The sequence below is a fragment of the Cucurbita moschata genome, unplaced genomic scaffold (genome assembly GCF_002738365.1).
Source record: "Cucurbita moschata cultivar Rifu unplaced genomic scaffold, Cmos_1.0 Cmo_Scf00015, whole genome shotgun sequence".
In the NCBI taxonomy this organism is placed as follows: domain Eukaryota; kingdom Viridiplantae; phylum Streptophyta; class Magnoliopsida; order Cucurbitales; family Cucurbitaceae; genus Cucurbita; species Cucurbita moschata.
The window spans coordinates 1,749,857-1,773,968 of record NW_019268531.1 but is presented as its reverse complement, the minus strand read 5'-3'; the positions used below and the strand labels follow the sequence as shown (position 1 = coordinate 1,773,968).

Here is a 24,112-nt window from a genome sequence, read left to right as displayed (position 1 = left end):
TGAAGTCCAAAAGGAAGGAAGCTTCATGATGAATCGTCTTGAAGTGTCCAGAATTGATTGGAACTTCTACAATATTGATTCAACAAGTGTGGATGTGGGTGTGGGTGTTGATAGCAGTTATAACATTGCAAAGTGCATTAGATCTGTGATGGAACCACTTATGATCCCTCACTTTGGAGAAGCAATTATGGAACAACTATTTGATAGCTACAGAAAAGTTGTGAAGGATGAGATGGCCAACAAAAAGATTGAGTTCATCAATCTCACTATTTCTCTCACTAGGATATAAAATGATTAAAAAAAATAATGATAATATGATGTGGTTCTATGTAAGTCAGTGTTGGCGCAATGGAATGGTGGGTTATTTAGTTGTTTCCATACGATATGCAAACTGAAATGTGTAGTTCGGGCCATCTTGCATTGAAACGTATTCAAATTCTGTACTCTAGAAAGCTATCCTATGTTTATGAAATTATTAACAACCACATATTTTAGAATTTAAATTAATAGTTGTTCTTATCTTGTGTTATATGAAATTATTTACAATAAAAATGTTTAGAATTCAAATTAATGGGTGTTCTTAGTTGAGTTGATGTTGTGGAAATATTTTTGGAATTTTAAAATTTTATTTTAGTGAGAAATTCAGGCTATTTCATGTTGATTTCAACGTGAAGTGTAAATGAACATATTTATTTTATTTACTTTTATATTCATTATATTCAAACTGAAATTAACCTCGGAGGCAACTTCCAGTTGGGAGGACGACGGCGCCGGATTCTTCCCAGCGAAACCTCAACTCTCGTGCAATGAACGCGTCGATCCTTCGCTCAAACTCCTTATTGCTCAGCTCCTCCCCCTGCCGTACACTTTCCGGCAAAACCCCTCCTCCCCAAATCGCCTCTGCCTCTACCTCGGCTCGCCCGAACTCTCCTCCACCGAATTCGCTCCATGCTAACTTCAATTTCTCCGATCCCGAACAGAAATCCTCTATTTCTTCAGTGAAGGCCGCCGCCGTTGTTGAGCTCACCTCTGAAATTACCTCTTTATCCTCGTACGCGATCTCCTCAAGCTCAAGATCAGAGCAGAGCCGCCCATTCGGCCCACTCCCAGGCAAAGACAGAGACGTAAGAGCCCCGTCTTTTACCAATTCGTTTACGAGCTCCGTTTCAACATTGTCACCGGTGAATTTTCCGCCGGAGAAGCGGGGGGGCTTGGCAATTAAAGCGATGATAATGGTGTTACAGAGCATGAAACCGAAAACAGGACTTGTAAAATAACCGGAGATTTGAGAAATGTAATCGCTTGAAACTCTGAGAATCAAAGGGAGGCGGCTAAACGTCCAAACGAGAAATGCCATCGCCGCGAAAACCTCTGTAAACCGAAGAAACTTCAGTAAGGTTCGGAGATGATCGGAGAGTCCCATTGCTTCAACTTCCTCTGTTTTCATTGCGAAGAGAAAAGTGTGAAATGGGTTTCAACGAAAGCATGGTTTAAAGCAGGGGAAAAAAAATGCCTTTATTCCCTTTTCTTCCCTTTATTGTTTGAACTTTCTTCAAATAGTTAATGAGCAAGATTTTTCATATGGGTTTCTTTCTTTTCTGGGGAAAAAGCTCTGTCCGGAAGCAAAACAGGGATTCGTTTGGTGGGTGTCATTTCCACGGCCGTGATAAGTTCAGAGGAAGTTTCGTTGGTTGAGGGAATAAAATGAGAAGTTCCTTTTGAGGAGCTTTATATTTGAATGTGAAATAAAGAAGCTTTATATTTCTCACCGGAGGGGGAAAGTTGAACGGAATATATGGGAAACCGTTGCCGGAGAAGCTTTCGCTGTTCACTCTTTTCTTTTCCCTTCTTTAACAAATCAAAAAGGGTCTTTAATATTTTAAAAAAGAAAAGCATCTGATTTATTGCATGTTTTACTTTCTCGGTGAGAATGAGAGCACACTAACTGGGCCTTCCAAGTTTCTTAATGGGCCTATAGTGACTGAATTCGGGCTTTGTACCATTTGTGAAAGCCCATTGGGCTCAAAATAGTTCTCCGGGGACAATGTAAAATGGGCCTTTGATATTAGATTCGGCCCATATAAAATTTTAGCTTTATATTTGTATATTATTTATTCTAAACTATTTGATTGATATACTAAATTTAAACGGTCGATAATTTCTTGTACATTTTTTGTTATTAAAATTGTTTGTACTGTTTTAAGTTTTAATAAAATTGGTAATTTAATCCCAAAAAATCCCTTAATGCTGTGATATAAATGCATAATAGCATCTTTTAAAATATGTTCTATTTTTAGTTCCCCAAATATATTCAATTAATAAAACTGTGCGTTTTATAGAAACTGACAGAGCCAGTCGATGTTCTTCAGCTTTTCGTCAACTGTTTAAGACAATTTGATGCCAACTTGAATTCCATGAATTTGGTGAATGCTTTGCCGCCGAGTGGCTATTAAAAATTTGTTTCTTTGACTGCTTGTTTAGCAACCAGCCACACAATGAGACATCGCCCGAGAAGCTGTGGCGGCCCTGGATGCTTCCTCTCATCCTCTTTAACCAAAAAAAATGAGCGTTTATGGAATCTAGAACCCTTGATTTCACCCCTATTCTTTGTTGCCTTTTTAGAATGCCTTTGACACCCTCTTGGGCTTCGACCCAAATGCCGCCGTCAATCGCCTTGAATTTTCACCCTTCTTTCAGAACTTTCTCTACCGAGAGAATTTTGAAGCTTCATTCCCTTAAGCCCACATCGTCTCTTGAAATCCCTCCATTGAATCTTGTTTTCGTTCGTGGGTTTGTCTCGAAGGAAGCTTTAATTCGGAAGAACGGAGTTTGGGGTTGTTGTGGTATGGCTGAATTGACTAGAACTTCTTCTATTAGGTGTGCCAATGGAGATGAGGGCTTTGGAAGCTTAGAGACAGAGTCGTTCTTTGATGGGTCGTCTGAATTTCATCCTGAGATTGCGGCTGGTGGGCTGGAGGCCTTACTCAATAAGCTGGTTGGTCAATTTTGCTAGTTTTTCCTTCATTTCTTGCTTTCGTCTGCAGCATCGTAGGCTTTTTAACCACTGTCTGGACACCAATTTATTGCCTTGAATCATTTTAAAGTTGATGCTTGAACGAAAACTTGGGCGATTTTGTTGGTTAGTTGTAAATTGTATACTTAATACACCCCTCCATATCTTTGTTACGATCTTTCCAAACCCGCATGATTTTGTTAGTTTGGGACTAGGTGTATTGTTCAATAGCATTGTTGTTGTTGTTTGTTTCCAGAGCAAGTGGCTTGTAGCTGCCCTCTTTGCTGCCATAATTCTTTTGAGGCATGATGCCGAAGCTTTGTGGACTGCCATGGGATCTGTCATTAATGCTATACTTTCTATTGTACTGAAAAGGATACTAAACCAAGAGCGGCCTATTGCCACATTGAGACCTGATCCTGGAATGCCCTCTTCTCATGCACAATCCATATTCTTCATTGTCATATTCGCCGCCCTGTCAGGTAATTGAGTGAATATAATGTTTGCTTCTATTAAAACTTCCACAGTTAAGTCGTGTGGAATGACTCTCCATTCCCCATTATGATTTGCTCCTCCTTCTTGGCATCAAGCTGTAGAACAAGTTTCGAAGTTTTAGTTGAGGAATTTGATTGAATGGTTCAGTTAGACATGGTTCGAGCACTTTCTAATTCAAAGGCAATTTCTGGCTTTTTTTGAATAAAATACAGTATCAAAGCCTCACTTTTCGCAAATGCTCATGGCACACACCATTAATCTCCAAGAAAACTTTGCTCATTCTTGGCCAACCATGACAACCTATGCTGTAAGGCATTAAGATTTCAAATTAAGAACTTGAACCCAAGACTTCGAAGTGTAATTTCAAAATAACACGTTGTTAGGGACCCCCCAACACCATATTCCTATTCTTCTCCTTTTATTCATTAAAACCTGATCTTTATCCGGTCAAGGTTGTGGGATCAAATGGACGAGTTGTAACAGCCCACCGCTAGCAGATATTGTCATCTTTGTGCTTTTCCTTTCGAACTTCCCCTTCAAGGTTTTAAAACACGTATGTTAGGAAGGTTTCCACACTCTTATAAGGAATGCTTCGTTCCCTTTTCCAACCAATGTGGGATCTCACAATCCATTCCCTTGGGTGCCAGCGTCCTCGCTGGCACACCGTCCGGTGCCTGGCTCTGATATCATTTGTAACAGTTCAAGCGCATCACTAGCAGATATTGTTCTCTTCGGACTTTCCCTCTCGGGCTTCTCTTCAAGGTTTTAAAACGCATCGGGCAGGTAGAGGTTTCCACACTTGTATAAGGAATGTTTTGTTTCCCTCTCCGACCGATGGGATCTCATAAGAGTTGTCATCAGGTAGAAAATTGTTTTTTCAGAGTCTCATCCATTCTCTAAAACTTGTAATCCAAAATTCTATGTATGAAAACTTCAATTGGTCGAGGTTTATTTTGAACACTACTTCTGATGCTGTGCAGTGGTGGAATGGCTGGGTGTTAATGCAATATCATTGTCTGTCTGTGGACTTTCCTTCATATTTGGTTCATATTTTGTAAGTATATTCTCATATCTTCTCTTTTTAATTGGACCTGGCTGAAGATAATGGTTAAAAGATTGGAAGTCTTATTTTCTTCCTCTCCTGTATTTGACAGTCATGGCTACGAGTCTCACAGAAACTCCATACTATCAGCCAGGTTTTGGTAGGCTCTGTTTTGGGTGGTTCCTTCGCCATTTTATGGTATTTGTTCTGGAAGGCTGTGGTTAGTGAAGCTTTTTCAGCAAATTTGTGGGTTCAAATTGTTGTGGCCGTCGGAGCTTCTGGGTTCTGCGTAGGCTTTGTTATCTATGTCTTAAACAATTGGTTCAAGGATGAAAAATCGGTGTAGTCACATGTACAGGTGAACAACCGCTGATCTCGCCTTTGGATGGGAATTGTGTTCATGAAGGCAGATAGGATGTAGATTTGATTGAATCATTCAATGGCTTATAGGAAATAAAAAAAGGCCTCAAAGGCATTTGTACATTTATGAAAGATCTTTGAAGAATACAAATCTCTTCCAAGCTTCAAACTTTCACTTGTTCTATTCTACTTAATATAATCTTCTGCTATTCTTCCATATCAGTAACTAAATGGTTCAATTCAAGAATATAGATTTCCATTCCTAAAGCCAACTCCTCCAGCATTCTGTATATGTCTTCTCCTTGTGGCGGAGAACGATCTCCAGCAACGAATGCGAAAACGCTATCCTTGAGCTTTATCGAAGACCATCCTGGCTCCTTAACCACCCCCTTTGATTTCATTATCATTCTTATGTTTGCTGCTTCCTTCCACTTTCCTTTGGCCGCAAAGATGTTTGCTAAGGTTATGTGAGTCCCAGCACAATTTGGGTTTAACTTTAGAACTTCCGCAGCAGCACGTTGTCCACAATCAACATCGCCATGTATTCTACATGCCCTCAGCAAAGTAGACCAGACTACATCGTCCCGTTGAAATGGCATGCTTCTGATCAAGCTCTCTGCGTCGTTTAATCGCCCTGCTCGACAAAGAAGATCGATCATGCATCCATAGTGTTCTTTTGAAGGAGTGATGTGATAATCTTTACTCATTGAGTTGAAGTAGTGGAAACCAAGGTCAACCATTCCTGCATGGCTACACGCAGTAAGAACGCCAATGAAGGTCACCGAGTCTGGTCTCAAACCAACCTTTTGGATACTTTCAAACAATTCAATGGCTTCTTGGCTATGTCCATGTTCCGCATGCCCACTGATCATAGCTGTCCATGAAATAATGTCATTTTTCAATGAATCCGTAAATATTTTAGAAGCTTCCGTGATGCTCCCACATTTTGCGTACATAATAATGAGAGCACTACATACCATGGCTGTTTGTTCTAACCCAACAGACAAAACATGAGCATGTAATTGCTTCCCCTGCTCGAGAATCGCCATACTTCCACATACACTAAGAACGCTAGCCAGGGCAAACTCGTTTGGTTTCGGTCCTTCGCTTCTCATCTGTGATAGATACTCGAAAGCTTCTTTGCCATAGCCTACTTGAGAGTATGCAGCAATTATAGTGCTCCAAGTAATGACATCTTTAAAATTCATGGAACAAAATACCTTTGAAACTGAAGCTAACTCCCCACATTTTGAGTACATGGTCATGATAGAATTAGCAACTGACAAAGCATTCACAAACCCCACACGTAAAACATGAGCATGTAGCTGTTCCCCCCACTTCAACCGTGCAAGATTGGCACAACCAGAGATAACAGCAGCAAATGTATATTCATTTGGAATCACATTGCTGTCCTTCATTCTTCTAAATGCTTGAATCCCGCATTCCTCCTTACCCATTTGAACGTAGGTCGTTACCATTGTCGTCCACGAAACGACATCGGGAGCCCTCATCTTTCCAAGCATATACAAACCATAATCTAGCTTACCACATTTGTTATACATGGTAGCCAGCGAATTGGCCACGAAGGAGCTCTCATCGAATCCTTTCTTCAATGTCTGTGTATGAATTGCTCTTCCATGATTCAGTGCACCTGAATCAGCACTGGCCTTCAATGCTATAGCATATGCATACGAGTCATATTCCACCTTCGACCTCCCCATTTCAGAAAAGTAAGCCAGCCCTTTCTCGTTATACCCAGCACGAACAAGCCCAGTTATAACTGCCGTCCAAGTCACAGTATTTCTTGTTGGCATTTCATCGAACACTTCACAACTTCTCCCAACTTCTCCAATTTTCATATACATGTCGAGAAGAGCGCTACCCACGAAAACAGAGTTGACTAGACCTGTTTTGATTGAAAACCCATGCAAATTTGTCCCATAAGAACAATTCAAACCGAGCCCACAAGCCTTAAAACCAAGACTAAGCACAAATGGATCGATTCGGAGCTCAGACTGAAGCCGCATCTTAGAGAACAAAAGCAAGGCTTCAGAGGAGTCTGAGGCATTGACATACCCAGAAATAATATTAGTCCACGAAACCCCATCCCTTTGAGGCATTTTATCAAACATGTCGCGTGCATCTTTCAACTGACTGGTTCTCACTAATTTTTTCAACTCGCTGTTAACTTCGACCAAATCTACCTGATTCGCGAAATGGGTGTTCACGATTGAAGGTTCCAATTTTGTATTTAGATGATGAGGATAATCCTTCGTCTCCGTTCCGGCGAGTGCCAAAACTGTAAAATTTCTCCAAATGTGAGGCCGACGGAATAAGATCATGATGTCTGAGAAGGGCCATGAACATTGTGGACACTTTCCAGGCACCAAGAACTGGAGCCGAATCACAGTGCCTGCATCAAAAGTTGATCAAGTAAGATTGGAAACAGTAATTTGAATAGATTGAGTTATTTTGCTGAACAAATTTAAAGGGGCATTCAAATTACCCATAAAAAAAGCTCCCGACCAATTTCTCAAAATATTGTCTCTGATGCATGGGCGGTCGGTGATCTGGTTGGTTTCTTTACCGATGACCTAAAAAAGTGTCCAAATATCTCATATTTAAAATATTCTTTCCCAATTTTAACAAGAGTCAACAGATTTCTTTTTTTTCCTTTTTTCTTTTTTTCTTTTTTCTCCTCTTCTCCTTCCTCTCACTTCCATTAAAGCAATGAGCATAATTTTTTAATCAAGTATAATCTTTAAAGTTCATCTGTTACCTATGCTTAATTTGAAACTAAACAACAAGATAATGCATAATTGAGTATTATATCATTCAAGGATTCATAGTAAAAACTCTATTAGATATTCAAATAAGTTACAACACTCCAAACAAAATCACAAACCAGCAAACACACTGTATATGAATTGACAACCAACTCCATCTCGAACTCTGTTATTTCTTATGATCTAAGTAGTTTATATCTATGAAAACTTCCAAACCCCAGATCAAAAACCACAAAAAAGCTTCAGCTTTCCTCCTGGACGAAAGACGATTCATCTCAAAGACAGAAACCATTGCCCGAAATCCCTCCATCCTCCATTAGAACACGAACCCAGATTCTCCATTTTGCAGGTAAGTTGTTAATTTTTTCAATGTCCGATTCGTTTGCCCCTTGCGGCCCTTGCCCTCTTCCACTTCTCGATGTTTCTCATTCTAGCGAAAATCCTTCTGATTTGATAGAGTCTGCGAGATTGTTGAGTAATCACGTTCGCTGTTGAAAGGTTTTGGCTCAGGACTATTTCATATCCGTCGCGAAAAGAATCCATTCCTTCCGTCAGTAGCTGCCAGAAGAGGCCTCCGGCAGCGGCGCCACCCCTTCTCGCCGATGAATATATTTTATAGTATACCGTGTTGAATAGAAGGTCCCTTCCGTTTGTGCTGAAACCTGGAACCTTCCATGATTTTCCAAATTCTGCGAGGAGAATTGGCTTGTGTAGAATATTCTCTGCATCTTGTATGTGGGCTGAAATCCAATTGTTTAAGAATGAAAGCTGGTATTGCTCATTTGAGCTTGATAGCCATTGATCAGGATAGGAATGAAGAGTGGCAAAATCTATGCCAGGGACTCTGTTGTTGGCTATGAAATCTGTACCAATGTTAGAAGAACCTGGGTTGACGCTCATTCGCTGAGGTGATGAGTGTCCATAGAACCCTTCTAAACCAGCTTCCAGCAAGTGGTTTCTATCAATTGACTTCACAAAGGAAGCCATTTCCATGATCCAAGCCTATATTTAAACCAACAGTGTAAGCTTCAATGAACTCTTTTTCACATACAATAAATGCATCAGCTACGTCTCAGATCCATGAAAGCGAAAGCTAGAACTCACCTGGATTGTCCTTCCAGATGGGTCTGATATGCATCTAGGCTCATTCATAAGCTCCCATGCCATTATTGTCGGATCATCCTTGTAATGAATTCTTGTGAAGCTGTTGTATCTGTTCAGAACGGTCTGAAAAACATGAAATTGTCAGACATCTTCGGGGTCCCAAATCTCCTTCGCTCCTTTTTTCTATAATAATTTAACTTACCCTGATATGATTCTTGTAGAATCCCTTCACAACTGGGTTTCTGAAGAAATCATCATCAGAATTCAGGAACTGCCCGTTACTTCTTGCCCAATTTACATATTGCTTTTTCCCTCCAAAATTTTCATAGTTGTTAACTAAGCTCAATATCAGCTTGATTCCAAATCTTCTGGCCTCAGCTATAACAAAGTCCATTCCCTGTCAAAGAAAAGGTTGAATGAAGCAAAAACAAGAAAGATAGAACACAGCAACATTTGTCTGAATCCTGAAAGATACCTGAAACATTTGTTCATTGTAATTGCCAGGAGAGTATTGAAGAGGTCTATATCCACCATCACTGAAAGCCCAAGTTCTTGCAACCGTAAGGCCATGGCTTGACGCCTCGCGAAATGCAGCGGAGACTTTCGACCTCTGAGATGGATCAGAGGCGACGTACATCAGCCAGTAAGCATTGAAGCCGTTTGCATAATAAGGACTGCCATTCAACAGAAAACGAATTCCTCCAGTTTTGACAAAGCCATCTCCTGCAACACCATGAATGAAAAGGGCCAATAAGGGAGCCAAAGCCCAAAGCTTCATGTCTGTTCTTCTGTTTCTACCAATGGGAGTGGAACAGCGTTGGCTACTTTCTGGCATAAATGGATGGAGAGATGCTCAAGCAGTTGGCTTTATCAGAAGCTAAGAGTTTGTCTTCTTATCAACCGCTATAAAAAGCAATATAAAGACAACTGAAAAAACTACAGCCCGCCGGTGGAATAAAGATGGTATCTTTCAGTAGAAGAAGCTTTGTCGTCTGGCAAATTTGTCTGTTACTTTGGAATCCATGATTATGCACGAACACTGCAGGCATTAGGCATATTTGGGCTTCTAATTGTGGGAAGTTTAGGCCAATTTATGGCTGAATCAGATCGTAATCAAATCCCTGATTCTCCTACCGACAAAATTTGGTAAAGAAAATAGTACAAGAATGGAAGCAAGGTTAAATCCCACTAAAGGTAGATCTTGTTTGGAGGGCACAGCCTTGATGTACAATTTTTAAAAAATGGCTGTCCCACATTTCTCCCAGCAGTAAAACAGAGTGTCAACAGGTGCTGTCAGTACTTCCCACCGCCCATGAAGGTTCCTTCTTCCTTACTCGTTATTTGCATGTAGTTAGCCAGTAAATCTCACCCTTTCATCATAATTTCTAACTCTTTCATTTTGTGTTTGATATTTTAAAGCCAAACATCAAACAGTGTGCAGTGAGGACGCTGGCCTCCTAAGGAGTAGAGTGTAAGATTCCACATCGGTTGAAAAGAGGAGCGAAGCATTTTTTTTACCTTGAGAGAAAAACCGAAAAAGAAAGCCTAAATAATACAGTGCCTACAGTAGACTTGTGTTTAAAGGATTAAATAATGCATTAAGAATCACACTATATTATGCTTGTATCCAATCGTAAATAGAACCTTATGCATTAAAAAAATTAGAATAACTTGAAAATTGGACTATATTACGGTGAAACTAGTTTCAACTATTTTAAACTGATAGGTCAACAAATCAAGAGAGATGGACCTAAATAGACCCACTAACATGCTAACAAGACATGAAGCCAATCCCCAACTTCAGGAAACATCGCTGTCTTTTAAAACCTTCAATTTATCTGAACACAACTCTCATTCATTGCATCATCTGCAAGCATTAAAAGCCTTATTCATTAAACAACGCATGAATACATCCACATCATGCCTTCAAACTGAAAGATATTGTCTCCCTCTCTGTGCTGTAATGGAAGGGATTACAGTAACCATTATTCAGAAGAGTTCATCACAGAGTTCCAAATCCTCTCTCCAAATACTTATTTGATACTAATCAAATATTTCTACACTATATCATTGCATGAATTGCCAAAAATTTCAGGTGTTATAACCCTGTTAGGTCTGAGAAAGAAAAAAAATAATAAAAAATCAAGAATCAACCCCTTTCATCTTTAATTACAAGGGCCGACCATTTATAAGAACTATACCTTGGGCATGCCAATACTTCAGATAAAAGCAGGCATTTGATATCAACATTATACCAGATGTATATGATGTATGGCTCCTTTTTATTTTTCCTTTCTATAACATGGTACATAATCTAAGTCTTGTATCGGCGGTCATCAAACTGTTGCATCATCATGCTCAACGGCCTTCGAATTGTTGCTGGATGGCAAATCTTTTCCCGATGGAAGGTACGACCAGGCTAAGACTACAGTACCTAGTGTGATCGCAGTGGCAACCGAACCCCAGATCCATCTTTGCCTCCTTTTCCTTCTCAACCTCTCCCGTCGCGCCAAATCTGGAACCAAATAAACACAGGTAAAGCTTAGCCAACAGTACAGACATTTGACACGTAACCAAGGAGAACAGGGAAATCAAGCAGAAGGGGTAGATCATAGGGATTGAAATTTGAACACATGTCGACTAAAATGAATCCAATGACTGGCCTAGGCCTTCATCCCTTACATCCCTTTCTTTGCATGTAAGAATGATCCTTTGGAAGACCACAACTCCTAACTAATAATTATTTCTATCATGCCCCATGTCGACTAAATGAATCCAATGACTGGTCTAGGCCCTCATCCCTTTGCATGAAGAATGACCCTTTGAAAAACCACGCCTCCTAACTAATAATTATTCCTATCATACCCCTCTTAATTGGAAGCCTTATTTATCTGCACAAAAATTCTAAACTGGTCATTACAGTAATCTAACCAGTCACTATTTCTCTGTATATATTAGAAAGAAGTTTGATAAAAATCTGAAGTCGTAGCAACCAGCGAGTAAGAAGTCCAGGGAACAAAGAGTAGGAGTAACACAAAACACACAATATAGCGAACGCGACCCCCACAACCCCCTTTAGAACAATAAAACAAAAATGAAAAGGAATAAGGAGGTCAAGACATCAACAATGAGTGACTTGAATTACAAAATACCAGCCAAGGTTCACAAGGTTCTTACCTACAGCTTCTTGATTCCTTTGGGACATTTCATGATTTGCTGCCTCATAGTAATGGAGCCGGTCCAGCAATCGAGCAATCTCAAAATTCTTCACTTCAAGCTGCGCTTCCATCTCAGTCTCCACCTCTGCCCTCGCTACACCTCTTCCAATAGAATCTGACACAAACCTAGCAAGATAAACTTGTTGGCACAATTCTTCAGCAGGGTCAGAATCTAACTGCTTCCCTTCTGTGGCTACTGTGGGATCTGAAGGAAGGGTCAATCCTACAAGCAATAGCAGCTCTCTAAGCCTCTGCCACTGGCCCCGGAATTTATCCAGTATTTCCTCGGCCTGCTTTCGCTTCTCCAGCTCCATCGATAGTGTTAATTTCATTTCACATAACTCAGCTTCAATATCAGAAATACAAGGTTGTGGCAAACCCTCAGAAGAAAGCGCTGCAGAAAGAAACTAGGTCATATACAGTATTCAAGTTGACTTCAAGTTAGCAATGACAATTTATTTATGTAGTTCATAGATAACTCAGAGTAAAAAAATTCAATATTTCATCCCATATCCAAGCTTTCAACATGCATGATTTCTACATTTCATGATAACATATCCATTAATCCAACCTAACTACAAAAGAAGCATATGCTATGCAATTTCGGATACAGTTACCTTAAGAACATTAAAATAAATGGAATACCACCAAACGGTAAATTGCATAATTACGCACGAGAACAAAGAGTAGGATAAACTATTGCAATCACAAAATATATCAGAATAACCTTTTCATTTATTGAGTCATGTTTACCTTCCAAAGCATCATAAAACTCCCCCACAGGAGTACCGATTTTAGCTGAACGTTCAATACCATTATCCTCTCCATCTGTGTTACTTGTAACACTCAAGGAATCCTGTGGGTCAAAGAAGTCTTCAGTATCCCCCACACCTCCTGAATTTGACACAACGACTTTCAATGAATCCTTTTCCCGAGTAACACCATTACTCATTCCATGATTACTGTGATTGCTCGCAAGTTGGACACCTGCAGCACCATGATCATCATCAACACTCCCATTTTGACCAACATGACTACTACTAGCGCAATCTAGACCATTTCTGTGCCCATCTGGAATAGGCATGTCAACAACAACAGAAGCACCCTCAGTCAATTTTACATCATTGCTATCTGTACCCTTCACATTCCCATTTCCTATATCCTTATCATTCATCTTTTTGCGAGAAGAGACGTCGTCCTCAGAGAAACTCTTCAAGAGACGAGGTCCACGCCGCTTGTGATTGACAATATAAGGGGAAGGAGGGAATGAAGATGGTGAATCCGGAAGAGGAGTTGCCTCTGGAGTGGCATATAGTGCTGGCTTTATTTGAGGCCGCTGAATTTTTCTGTCAGCAACTGATGGGCTATTTCTCCTCTCCAACTTCGTGCTTGGAGCACGGTCGGAGTTCAGAGAAGGCTTAGGTTTAGGAAGGGACTTATCGACAGACCTGGAAGTTCCAGGTTCTAACAACCTTTCCAACGCAATTGTAGTGAATGTTGGCATGATTCTGCATTTGAACGTGCAGCAAAAATAGTGAGTATATAACGATGCCAAAACCTCAATCGAATTGCTCTAAATTAAAACAAAACATTGCTCAAGTAAAGACATCCCATAGTAGTCCCATTCAGCGAAATCTTAAAATACAAAACCAAAAGAATTTAATAAAAAAAAAATCATAGATAGTCAGCCGTAAGTCTTAAGAGTTAGCTACGGCACAAAGTAATCACACCAAAAATGAAAATTCAAGTGAAAAATAATTCAAAACAGACAAATCCTTAAAAATCACACAGATTACCTCCAACCAAGCATGAGAAGGTTTCAAAACAAAGAAAACCCCCTAAGGTAATCGTACGAAAAAATCAAATTAAACAAAGAAAAAAAATCCCAATAAAACCCATCAAGGATACTCAGACGCAACCTAAACCCAAAACCCAAAAAAAAGATACCCCAAAACACGATTCTCCATACCTCTACTTCAAGTATCCAACAAAATCACTCGAAACGAAATTAATAAACAAACACAGAGAAGAAAGTACCTCTTTGAAGAAGAAGAAGGCGGCGTTAAAAACCCTAGGTGCAAGAGACAAGTACGAAGGCAGAGGACCGGGGAGGAGTCGATAAGCAGCTGCCAGAGATGACAGGAAGTATCATTTACAGTATCGATTCGATTCCTCTAGACTCTTCCTCGACCTTGATAAGAAGAGGATGAAAATAAATTGGAGGTCAAGAGAGAGAAACAAGAGAGAGAGAAACAAGAGAGAGAGAACTTGAAAGCCCTCTCTCCAAGCTTCTTTTTTTACTTAGAGGTCGCCAAAACCGCTTCTTCCTCTTCCTCTCCCTCTCCGCCTTGTCGCACACGCAGTCACCTTCTCCGCAAATATTTGAAACCCTTCTTCCTCTCTCTTCTCCTCTTCAATCTCCTTTATAAATCATATTATTATTGTTGTTATTAATATTATGGCCACCACTTTTTTCTCTTTTTTGCCCTTTTTGCCCTTTTTGGCCGTGGCATTGACTGGGTGTGGAAAGGTCGAAATAGCCCCTCCCTCCTCTTTGGAAACCCCGCTCGAGGGAGAATGTTTTGGAGTTTTCGCATCAGCCTTTCCCCAACGCCTTGTCCAGACAAGGGGCTGTCCTGGAATACATACTTTTTTCAGAAAAGAAGAACCATGCAGTACGGTGTCGTTTTCTTCCAACATTTTTGTATTGAAAAGCGTGCCTTCTTTTTAAAAAAAATTTCAACTTTTAATTTTGGATGGATATTACCATCTTTAACTTTTAAATTATAAATATCTTACCATTTTTATCCTGTTTTTATTATAATTGAAACCATAAACACATACCTAATTTTATTCTTTTTATAAAATTTATAAATTTTGACAAATTGTTCGATAATTAATTCGATATTATTGAAATTAATTTTAATGCACAAATTAGCATAATTTAGAGAATTAAAATTACAACATTAGACTGAGTATATAGTCCAATGTGATGACATTGAAGGTTGCATGCTTGTGTTTAAAAATTCTGGATTTAATTACTTAGATTTAAATATGTTCTTCAACTATATCATTTTCTTAAGTTAATAAAATATTTAATTTTTCCGTGTAATTTATGAAAGGGCCAAAAACAATGCATGATGATGTCACAAGAAAGAAATTCCAAAAACAAATAAATGAAAATAGAAATGTGAAATTACGAAATTACGAAATGGGTAGGTGAGGTCAAGGGATTACAAAAGTCAAAGTTGGCATTTGACTTTTGGATGGGAAAGCATTTGACTTTTTAGTAGGAACAAAACTAGCCATTAGTTTAATTACTTCAAGAAACGAATAATTAAGCTTTTAACTGTTTGTTAATACAAATATGTATAAGTGAATATTATACACCAAAGTCCAGAAACAAATAACTTTATAATTAATTATAAGGGAAAGATTAGAGGCAACTCAATCTTTAACCTCAAACCTCTGTAACATATTCAGAAGAAAAAAACAAGGGAAGAACTTGGACAGAAGACTGTTGATAATTTCAATCTTCCTTGTAAAATTTAGAACCAAAGAAGAATTAAATCATTTAAAGTAGATTACAGGAGCATTTGCTTTCAGATCCCATACTCCTCCTTCCTTCACATACTCTACATACCTTGCAAATTCAGGCTTCGCTGTTGACTTCCTCTTGCGGCGAAAAGCAAAGAAACTGAAAAGAGGGTGTCCCCCTTTGTTGTTACCTTTCTTTGACTGCTTCTGTTTCACTTGAGCAATTGTCTCAGATATTGGTTTCACCGATCCAGAACCGAGTACTCGGGTTGGCAAACTGGTTGCCCTCTTCAGCTTCACTTCCAACAAGCTAATGGTGGGATCCTCCCCGAGTCGCTCGTACCTGTGAGGGCATCTCCTGGTACTCAAAGCCCTCAACATGGCTGACAAGTAAAGTTAACAGAACAAGCAAGCTTTAGCAAGAGAAAAGGAGGGTGAGGGCTCTTGCTGGATAATGCAGAATGGAAGGTGAAGAGGGTTGGTTGTGAGAGACTTGTGGAGAATAGGTTGTGATTTATGGGTTTCATAAGGTCAAGATTGGCTCGCCAAATGTACGCAAGCTTGAGCTACGAGTTCCAATATTTGACTTCCTCCTGCTTTTACCACCTACCATCAAGAAATACAGACTTTACCTAATTATATTAAGCTTTTTGGCATCTTCCTTTTTACACTCGACACAAAATGAACATACTTTAGGAAGGTGGGCTCAACCACCACTTTGTTTGACTTTTCTTTCTGTTATTTTATGATCAATAAGACACAGCCGGGGGTTTCCTTGCACGTGCTTCACTTCCACATGTTAAATGTGTACTTGAGCAAGATACTGGACATTTTCACTTAGAAAGTGAACCAATGATTGGCCAGTTTCTCTTTCTTCCTTGAAGCTTCCTTCAGTTCAACATTTTCCAAAACGCAGCAAAGAACTTTCCAATATTATACAAACAAGATGGCTCTATATTTCATTCACTTTTAATTGATTCAATTTCGACTTTAGGAGTGGAATTCAAAAACTATACACGTTTGATGAGAGCATGAGGCCTGCACTTACCAGCATTACTAGAGTTACACAGCTTGTAGCCAAAAAGTGTATAAATTTGGACTATGATCTCAGGCTACCGCTCTTCGGAGTTGAATTTGTTCCAAGCTTCCTGAGAATCATAAAGTGATACCACTCAAATTCTTTTCTTCTTTTTTAGATAAGAACCGCGTAATTCTTTTCTTCAAATGAATATGAATTCAAGAATTCTAAAACAAAACGTGGATATACTCGTTAATAACACACCTTTAGTAGATCAAAGACCTTCTCACATATATACTTTTGCTGAATACTTGCACCTCTTTGTTGTAATTTGTCCGGATGAACACACAGAGTGGCTTTCCTGTAAGCTTTCTTTACAGCAGCGGCAGTTATAACTTCCGTCAAGGGAATTGGCTGCCAACCACTATCAGGTCCAAGGATCTGCAAGCAACTTAGTAATTAGACTATAAACTGTTGGGAGCTCTTATACCCAAAAAACCGCGGAATCAAGCACGATTAACGGTTAATAACTTCATCCTATTCATTGTAAATTAGGGCTCGATCTGAAGCTTTTAACTATGTGCACCAAACATAAATCCAATCAATTCTGGAATTTTTTTTGTGGAACTATTTTGCAGCATACTTCAAAAGCTAGAGGATGCCAACTAAGGTTTGCAAAGATTCAACAGAAAGTTGTAAAAATGGAGGAGGAGAAGGTAACAGACACCACATTACACCTTGAAAATCCAACACAAGATTCAATCATACCACGGCAGAGTTAATGCAATGCAGGACACCACCTTATGGATAAAAGTCAAACATATACGTACATATTGCAATGTAGAAAGCAAGGCGCGCAATTTTCCTTCCTTCCCACTTGACCATCTCCTAACATCAGCATCCAATGTGTCAGCCAATCTCTGCAAATAGCATAGAGTCCTTGATTTGTCACAAATTAAAAAAAAATGAGAACTTCCGAAAATGTAACCTCGCATGTTGTAAAGAGTATTACATTTCTCTCAGCTTGCTCTCTTTGTGCAAGAAGATCACGCATGTTTTTTTCTGCCAGAGCTTTAGCCTGAAAGATACAGTAAGGTGTTAGTCATTTCATAATGTATACACAAGTCCATCACAAATCATAATGATGGATCAGAATCATACTGCACGTTCTGCTGTTCTTTGATGCCTCTCTAATCTGGCTTTACACCTTTGTGGCGATTCACTATCAACACCCTCCTTCCTCTCTGCATTACAAAATTTCGTGCAGAGAACAGATAGCTCAGGAACCAGAAGTATGATCAAATGCAAAAAAAAAAAAAAAAAGGTAGAGGAAAAGGAATTGTACATCTTATGGAACTATATATATATTGCAGATCTCATACCATCATAAGCTGAGTAATAGGCATATCTTGAAGCAATGGAAGAGCCAAAACTCTGAGATTGAAGGCTGGGCTGACCCTGACATCCACCATCCATTTAAATTTCACATCACGATATGCTCTAAATATCAAGTATTAACAAGATACCAGCATTGTATACTTACGGAGGATGAAGACTTCTGTCTCATTTCAATATTTATGTTAGAAGCAGAGAATTTGTCAGAAACAGATCTTTCCATTCTCTCTCGCACCCCAAAGGAAGTCTTGTCAGACATGACTTTCTCTGCAGCTCGTTCCCTGGCCTCTGCAGCTGCTCTTTCTACAGCTGCACGCTCTGCCTTTACCCTTGCCTCCATAGTTGCCTTTCCAGCCAATGAATTTTCTCTTGCCTCTGCACATGCCTTCTCCAATCTTTCGCGTGCCTCTGTCAATGCTCTTTGTCGGGCTTCAGCAGTCATCCTCTCCAGAGCAGCCCTTTCTGCCTTTTCACGAGTTTCGGCACCTACTCTATCACATGGTTCGAGAGCAATTCTGTCAATAGGCATTCTATCCTTTTCTCTCTCTTTCTCCCTTTCCCTCTCTTCTTCCAATTTTTGAAGACTATCATTTTCAAATTCTGCTTCGCTCCTCGCTCTCTCGCTTTCTTTTCCTTTAGATGTATGGCTCTGGTTTATGATCTTTTCCTTTCTTTCTGTGGCCGGATTTACATTGACCTCACGCATGAATTCCCCGCTCTTTTGTGTCCTTTCTGAAATATTTGGCCTACTTGACTCCAATTCACTTCCTTTCTTAGCCCTTACATTGAACCCCTGAACTGACACTTTCTGTCGCTTATCTTCAACCTGATCAGAGGACTTCACTTTATCTTCCAGACAACAGAACAAGTTACTTTCTGGATGTTCAGGATCAGAACCCATTCGGTTAACAAACTTCTTTCTCCCTAAAAACTCTTCCATGCAAACATCAGCTTGGCCTGCTTTCTCATCATTTTTATCCAGAGGAAGAGATGTTTTCATATCTTCCATCTTAACAACGCACTCTTCAGTTTCATTCTTTCCCTCATCCATGCTTGTTGACTTTTCAGATGAAAGTTCATCTTCCGAATTAGTTGGTTCTGCTTCTGTATGTCCAAGTTTGGGTTGAAAGCTTGTTTCTTCGACTGTTCTTTTGGTCCATTCATTGAAAGAAAGCTGAATATTTGCATCTTCCATTTCAACTGGAACTTTCTTATGTTCTACCTCTGCCTGGTAAGCACTCGACACACAAGCATTTTTTTTAAGTTCCAGATTTTCAGCTCCACCACTTCCGGACGAAGTTTCATTAACTGAGACTGCAGTCATTGTCTCTTCACCTTCATCTACATGAGAGAATTTTTCATGCATTCCCGTTGAACATGCTAGTCCCGTGGGTAAGTGGTTTTTGTCATCGTTCATTTTTATTGCAGCAGCAGATATCCCCAAATCATTCATTTCCACATATACTTGAGATCGTATTGTTGTGTTTCCTTTGTGTCTGTCCTCCAATCTCTCTAATTCATCATGCTCCAAGCTTATACCCTTCAGATGTGCACTATCTTGAAATTCTTTAACCAACATCTGAGTCACTTCACACTTACCCGCATCTCTTGGCATGCCTTCAATGTTCAAAATCTGAAATGAATCATCAACTCCTTTTTGACATACTTCTCTGTACGGAAAATCTTGTGGCCATTTGTCGTCATCTTCTCTCTCATGAGCTAATTCAGGTCTCTCACTTACTCCAACCTTGGCAGTCTCTTTTCCCTTTTTCCCATGATCGTCCATCTCATGAACTCCTTCCAGTTGTCTTTCACGAATCATCTGTTCCTTAAAGTTGTCATCCTCAAGAACCAAATCCAGTCTTTTCTTATTTTTTTGTTGCTCGAGGAACATTCTCATTTTTTGCTCAAGTTTTTCCCTTTCAGAAGCCTCAATGAACATCTCTCTTTTCTCATTCTCAATGAGAGGTTCCTTGAGAATATTTCCATTTTCCTTTCTTTTAACAACCTTTTTCTTTTCTTGTTCAATATCCCTTGGTGAAATAGGTTGCTCAACTTTTAGCCCTGTGTCCAGTTGTCTAAACTCAATAGGTTTTTCATGTTTCTCTAGTTCACTAGCATCAGATATTTGCCTTTTTACTTCCACAAACTCTTGAGCAACTCCAAATTTCCTATCATTTGCTTCAAGATCACAAACATCTTGATGAATTTTTAATTTCACCTGCTCTTTTTGCCTAGTCTCGTTTTTATTTGGTTTTAGTTTAATCTTATCTTCCTCCTTTCCATGAACCATATTCTCCAAATTCTTCATCTCCTCATTCAGAACATGAGATGTATGGAATGGTTTCCCTCTCTTGTCTTGATCTTTATCGTTTTCCCATGCTTTATTGATTGTCTCTACTCTAATTTGTCCAGCCACAATGTTGGGAACCGCATCATTGTTCATCGACTCAAATTCCTTTCTGGATATATCTGCTCTGGCCAATTCAAAAAACCCTGTGGCATCTTTCCATTCACTGCAGCAATCATAGTTGTCAGACACAAGAAATCTACTCCCACTTCTAATTGGTACGGTCTTTTCAGCAGCTGTTAAAAGTTCCTCTCCTCCATAGTGTGTTGAACAAACTTCAGTTGCCCTCACATCCTTTTGCCTCTCCTCTCTAGCAGGAAAATTCATTCCATTGTCATGAATTTCCCCAATAATCTGTACACTTTCATCGGCCAAACTCTTGAATCTATTTGGAATCTTTGTCAAATTTCCTTCCTTTTCTCTCATATCACTTTTTGCATCCGGTCTCATCCGTCCATGGACCCCTTCCTTTTTCCTCTCCCACAAATCTTTTGCATTCAGTAACTGTGCTAGAGCTTTTTCCATTGCTCCTTTCATAGCTGCAGCAGAGACGGCTGCAGATGAGCTAGCATCTACCTCCACATCAAATAAAGGAAGAGTACGATCATCCGAAATTATTTCAGAAGCAGCTTCCCCACAACTCAAAGTCATTTTCGTGGAGTCCCCCTTCTTGGTAGCAAACTTGGGAGGTGGTCGAGAAGGTGGTGGCACTTGAGAGGGCTCAGTTCTAAGGCTTATTTCAGATACGCTTATGAAATCCTCATGAGAACGACAAACACCTCTACCATATCCATTTTGAGAAACAAGGTTATCCTCTAATAATGGTCCAGAGCCATTACCGTCCACTGGGGGTGGCCTAGTGTTCCTTGGATGTTTTCCCTTCACCTTTCCTGTATCAAAATCTATATTGAGATAGTTATCATCATTGGTCAGCAGTGATGGATCGCCATCTGTTCCCTTCGTTGAGGGATTTGCTTCATCAACCAGATATGAGTGTCCAGGAAGCATCTCCAACTGGGTTGCGTGTATCTTCCCATTTGATATATGTCCAATGTTTTCGCTGTTAACCTTGCTGTACGATATGCAAAACTCAGTGCTTCCATCACAGGACTGATTAGAGTCTCCATTTGACATACAACGAGAATTTCCGGAATGGTCCGAACAATCTGACAAAGATTCAGTTCCTGCTGGAGTCCTGTGAATGACAAAAGCAAGACAGCCGCATTCTACCATCAAGTTCTAGCATGATTAGGTCAATCATCAAGATACAAGACTTCTCTCATACTATTCAGACAAGTAAAACCCAACCACTACCTACTTCATACTCGTCACTATTATGACTATAGGTCAGGACTGCCCGCATTTAGAAGCAAAAAAGGGAACGTTTCAAAATGTTAATCAAAGGAATGCCAAAAAAACGTGAAAGTATTTTATCAAAACCGAACTATACAAGAAAACGTTAGACAATGCAATTTGAGTACGGTCAATTTCAAGTTTCAACACATCAGCCAAGAAATCAGCGAACAAAAGCAAGAGCCAACAAGTATCCGGCAGAAAATAAACGTAGTTATACCAAGCTTCGTCCGAAGAAGCATCGTCAACGCGTCTGGACGGACCAACCAGTTCCTCATAAGAAATCGCAAAATCCAGACCATCGAATCCTCCAAAAACCTCCGCATAGTCAAATGCAGAGCTCCGAGCGTCGAAAAAGACCTCGGATTCATCGACAGCTGGAAGATCGAGAATCGGAATCGAGGAAGCACGGAGGGCGTGGAAGCTCCCGAAAATCTCACCGTAGTCTTCGAAGCGAGGAGACAAAGCAGAGACTCCAAACTTGGGAGGACCGCCATAAACGTCATCATAGATAGTTTGAGCTGCAAAATGCCCGGCGCCATGACCGCCATTGCAGATTTTCTTAGAAAGCGAGGTAGAACCCCTGTTGGGAAGGCGAGAATGTGAGAGATTGTCCATGAAAATGGTCGCAGTTCTCCAGTATCAAGCGTGCTATATAGCGTTCTTCACTTTTTTCTCACTCCTCGTGGTGCAGCAGTTCCTCTCTCTCTCTCTCACTCTTCCGCCGAGAGAACCAGAGAGCCACTCTGCAACTGGGTCAGATGCAAGACAAGACGACGACTAAGTGATTGAACACGAATAAGGCCACGAAATTCATTCTTTTTCTTTTCTCTCTCCCTCTTTTTCTCAAAAAATAAAATGAATTAAATCATAAAATAAATAAATAAATAAAAACCACTCGATTCTAAACTTTAAATGCCTAATTTTAATCTTAAGTCTGAAGACTGTTTCCTTCAAATATATATATATATAAATAAGGTTAAATTTATTAACCGGTAAAAAAATGAATATACAAGAATTTAAGACCTAAAATTATTAGTTTTGAAACAATTTTAAAAGGTTAAAATGAAAATTTTCAAAATTTGAGCAATATTTCACACCCATATATATATAAATATGATTGAATGGGAATCGAAAATGGATTGAAAGAAAGGTTAAAAACGTAATTAAGGAGAGAGACATAAGAGGCATAAAGGACAAATTAAGTTCTGGAGCTTAACTACTCCAACACTGATTGTTTATTATTTGTTTATGTCATGTCCCATTATGTATCCGATTTTGGAGTTTGCTGAATGGAAATTATTTAATACAATATTAAAAGTTTTTTTCTTCTTTTATTTTAAGGTTCACTCACTTAATTCTGATTAAGATATAAATTTTAGGTGAATTGATCAATATTTTAAAATTTCGTGGTCAACAAAGAGCTAAATTTGAAAGCCCTAAGGTTGTAATCAGACACCCTGACCTTTCACTGTCCTAACATAAAGTTGTCATTTTTCTAATATTTATTTTTTAACTGTCTTGAAATGTAGTTTTATATATTGTATTTATGTTTGGAAAATAAATCTAATTGAGATGATTTGAGAGATTTGCCAACTCAATATCCGCTTAATCCTTATAATTCATGTCATAATGTATAGTTCTCATATTAATTCTTTTTTTTTTTTACATTAAAACGATCATATTATTACGTTACTTACTTATCATTTCAAAAATGAAGACTATCATCACAGACCAACGTAAGCCTTTCTAAGATGGTTTATCCTCACTCATCATATGGGACGCAGTAAAAATTCACATGATGGTCACCCGACATAAAATTTATATAAGTAAAGCACGTTGAATTATTAAGTTTCTATGATTAAATCCAAAAAAAAAATGCACCTTATTTGATATAGGTGGTGACTTTCAATTATTTTAAGTTTTTTCTAGTCATCCTGTTCTCGTAATTGCTCTCGTCCGAATGTAGTGTCGGTTCATTCATATACAATTTCTTTTACTCGGGTATCACATTAACAGTTTAATACATAGATTATTTTTTTAATCAAAATTTAGTAAAAGTTTTAGATAAGTGACTTAATTGTTTATATATGTTTTTGTTCAAACATAAGTATTTTTCTTTTGGTATTTAAGTTGGTTGATGATTTTACACAAATTATAATATATAAAAACACATACATAGGCCATAGGATTTTGAAAATCTTGGTAGCTTTTGTTTTATACAAGCTTCATACAAATATTATAAATGATAAAAAAAATAAAGATATTACATCCTACGTCTACATGGGATGATGGGCCCTTGTGTCGGCCACTTTTTTGACAAATCACATCTACCCTAAAGATCAACACTAGGAATTAAAATAAATTTGAAATTTCATTTACTTTTATTTGAAATTTAAGGATTTTCCATTAATTTTGGGGCACAAATGGAAAAATTGAAC

The 24,112-nt window shown here is 39.0% G+C and overlaps 7 protein-coding genes across 9 annotated transcripts; 1 reads left to right on the top strand and 6 right to left on the bottom strand.

Moving 5' to 3' along the window:
- Positions 1-730: 730 nt before the first annotated feature.
- Positions 731-1,447, bottom strand: LOC111453461. Its single transcript, XM_023094581.1, has one exon. The coding sequence runs from the start codon at positions 1,445-1,447 to the stop codon at positions 731-733; it is 717 nt and encodes a 238-aa protein (XP_022950349.1).
- Positions 1,448-2,454: 1,007 nt separating this feature from the next.
- Positions 2,455-5,127, top strand: LOC111453215 (lipid phosphate phosphatase epsilon 1, chloroplastic-like). The gene is made up of 4 exons (XM_023094220.1): positions 2,455-2,995; positions 3,270-3,495; positions 4,489-4,562; positions 4,663-5,127. Exons 1-4 carry the CDS (start codon positions 2,573-2,575, stop codon positions 4,894-4,896), a joined length of 957 nt encoding a protein of 318 aa, XP_022949988.1. The 5' UTR covers positions 2,455-2,572; the 3' UTR covers positions 4,897-5,127.
- LOC111453211 (putative pentatricopeptide repeat-containing protein At3g47840) lies at positions 5,005-7,592 on the bottom strand. Of its 2 annotated transcripts, none has more exons than XM_023094216.1 (2): positions 7,417-7,592; positions 5,005-7,323 (listed from the first exon to the last, which is right to left on the bottom strand). In XM_023094216.1, exons 1-2 carry the CDS (start codon positions 7,418-7,420, stop codon positions 5,117-5,119), a joined length of 2,211 nt encoding a protein of 736 aa, XP_022949984.1. In that variant the 5' UTR covers positions 7,421-7,592; the 3' UTR covers positions 5,005-5,116. The 2 variants fall into 2 exon arrangements, with proteins under 2 accessions (XP_022949984.1, XP_022949985.1); XM_023094217.1 differs by having other exon boundaries at positions 7,437-7,588.
- A 130-nt stretch (positions 7,593-7,722) lies between these two features.
- On the bottom strand, positions 7,723-9,867 carry LOC111453214 (mannan endo-1,4-beta-mannosidase 7-like). The gene is made up of 4 exons (XM_023094219.1): positions 9,276-9,867; positions 9,003-9,197; positions 8,801-8,923; positions 7,723-8,698 (listed from the first exon to the last, which is right to left on the bottom strand). Exons 1-4 carry the CDS (start codon positions 9,633-9,635, stop codon positions 8,063-8,065), a joined length of 1,314 nt encoding a protein of 437 aa, XP_022949987.1. The 5' UTR covers positions 9,636-9,867; the 3' UTR covers positions 7,723-8,062.
- An 892-nt stretch (positions 9,868-10,759) lies between these two features.
- LOC111453212 lies at positions 10,760-14,443 on the bottom strand. Of its 2 annotated transcripts, XR_002712229.1 has the most exons (5): positions 14,056-14,443; positions 12,772-13,526; positions 11,978-12,412; positions 11,002-11,315; positions 10,760-10,915 (listed from the first exon to the last, which is right to left on the bottom strand). XR_002712229.1 is itself a non-coding variant. In XM_023094218.1 (4 exons), exons 2-4 carry the CDS (start codon positions 13,520-13,522, stop codon positions 11,137-11,139), a joined length of 1,365 nt encoding a protein of 454 aa, XP_022949986.1. In that variant the 5' UTR covers positions 13,523-13,526; positions 14,056-14,443; the 3' UTR covers positions 10,805-11,136. The 2 variants fall into 2 exon arrangements, 1 of the variants encoding a protein (XP_022949986.1); XM_023094218.1 differs by having other exon boundaries at positions 10,805-11,315.
- A 970-nt stretch (positions 14,444-15,413) lies between these two features.
- LOC111453296 lies at positions 15,414-16,703 on the bottom strand. The gene is made up of 2 exons (XM_023094347.1): positions 16,604-16,703; positions 15,414-15,938 (listed from the first exon to the last, which is right to left on the bottom strand). The coding sequence occupies exon 2, from the start codon at positions 15,934-15,936 to the stop codon at positions 15,589-15,591; it is 348 nt and encodes a 115-aa protein (XP_022950115.1). The 5' UTR covers positions 15,937-15,938; positions 16,604-16,703; the 3' UTR covers positions 15,414-15,588.
- Positions 16,469-22,505, bottom strand: LOC111453295 (auxilin-like protein 1). Its single transcript, XM_023094346.1, has 8 exons — positions 21,892-22,505; positions 18,117-21,513; positions 17,956-18,031; positions 17,735-17,817; positions 17,586-17,651; positions 17,404-17,493; positions 16,838-17,014; positions 16,469-16,703 (listed from the first exon to the last, which is right to left on the bottom strand). Exons 1-8 carry the CDS (start codon positions 22,287-22,289, stop codon positions 16,668-16,670), a joined length of 4,323 nt encoding a protein of 1,440 aa, XP_022950114.1. The 5' UTR covers positions 22,290-22,505; the 3' UTR covers positions 16,469-16,667.
- Between the last annotated feature and the right edge of the window lie 1,607 nt (positions 22,506-24,112).

Coding starts and splice junctions, on each gene's coding strand:
- LOC111453461 (XM_023094581.1), bottom strand. CDS start 1,447: ATGAAAACAGAGGAAGTTGAAGCAATGGGACTCTCCGATCATCTCCGA.
- LOC111453215 (XM_023094220.1), top strand. CDS start 2,573: ATGGAATCTAGAACCCTTGATTTCACCCCTATTCTTTGTTGCCTTTTT. Junction 3,496..4,488: donor CATATTCGCCGCCCTGTCAG/GTAATTGAGTGA, acceptor GATGCTGTGCAG/TGGTGGAATGGCTGGGTGTT. Junction 4,563..4,662: donor TCATATTTGGTTCATATTTT/GTAAGTATATTC, acceptor TGTATTTGACAG/TCATGGCTACGAGTCTCACA.
- LOC111453214 (XM_023094219.1), bottom strand. CDS start 9,635: ATGCCAGAAAGTAGCCAACGCTGTTCCACTCCCATTGGTAGAAACAGA. Junction 9,198..9,275: donor ACAATGAACAAATGTTTCAG/GTATCTTTCAGG, acceptor TTTCTTTGACAG/GGAATGGACTTTGTTATAGC. Junction 8,699..8,800: donor CATCTGGAAGGACAATCCAG/GTGAGTTCTAGC, acceptor GTTTAAATATAG/GCTTGGATCATGGAAATGGC.
- LOC111453212 (XM_023094218.1), bottom strand. CDS start 13,522: ATGCCAACATTCACTACAATTGCGTTGGAAAGGTTGTTAGAACCTGGA. Junction 12,413..12,771: donor GTTTTATGATGCTTTGGAAG/GTAAACATGACT, acceptor TTCTTTCTGCAG/CGCTTTCTTCTGAGGGTTTG. Junction 11,316..11,977: donor AAGGAATCAAGAAGCTGTAG/GTAAGAACCTTG, acceptor ATTTGGTTCCAG/ATTTGGCGCGACGGGAGAGG.
- LOC111453296 (XM_023094347.1), bottom strand. CDS start 15,936: ATGTTGAGGGCTTTGAGTACCAGGAGATGCCCTCACAGGTACGAGCGA.
- LOC111453295 (XM_023094346.1), bottom strand. CDS start 22,289: ATGGACAATCTCTCACATTCTCGCCTTCCCAACAGGGGTTCTACCTCG. Junction 21,514..21,891: donor GCTTCTTCGGACGAAGCTTG/GTATAACTACGT, acceptor TGTCATTCACAG/GACTCCAGCAGGAACTGAAT. Junction 18,032..18,116: donor GACAGAAGTCTTCATCCTCC/GTAAGTATACAA, acceptor GGTGGATGTCAG/GGTCAGCCCAGCCTTCAATC.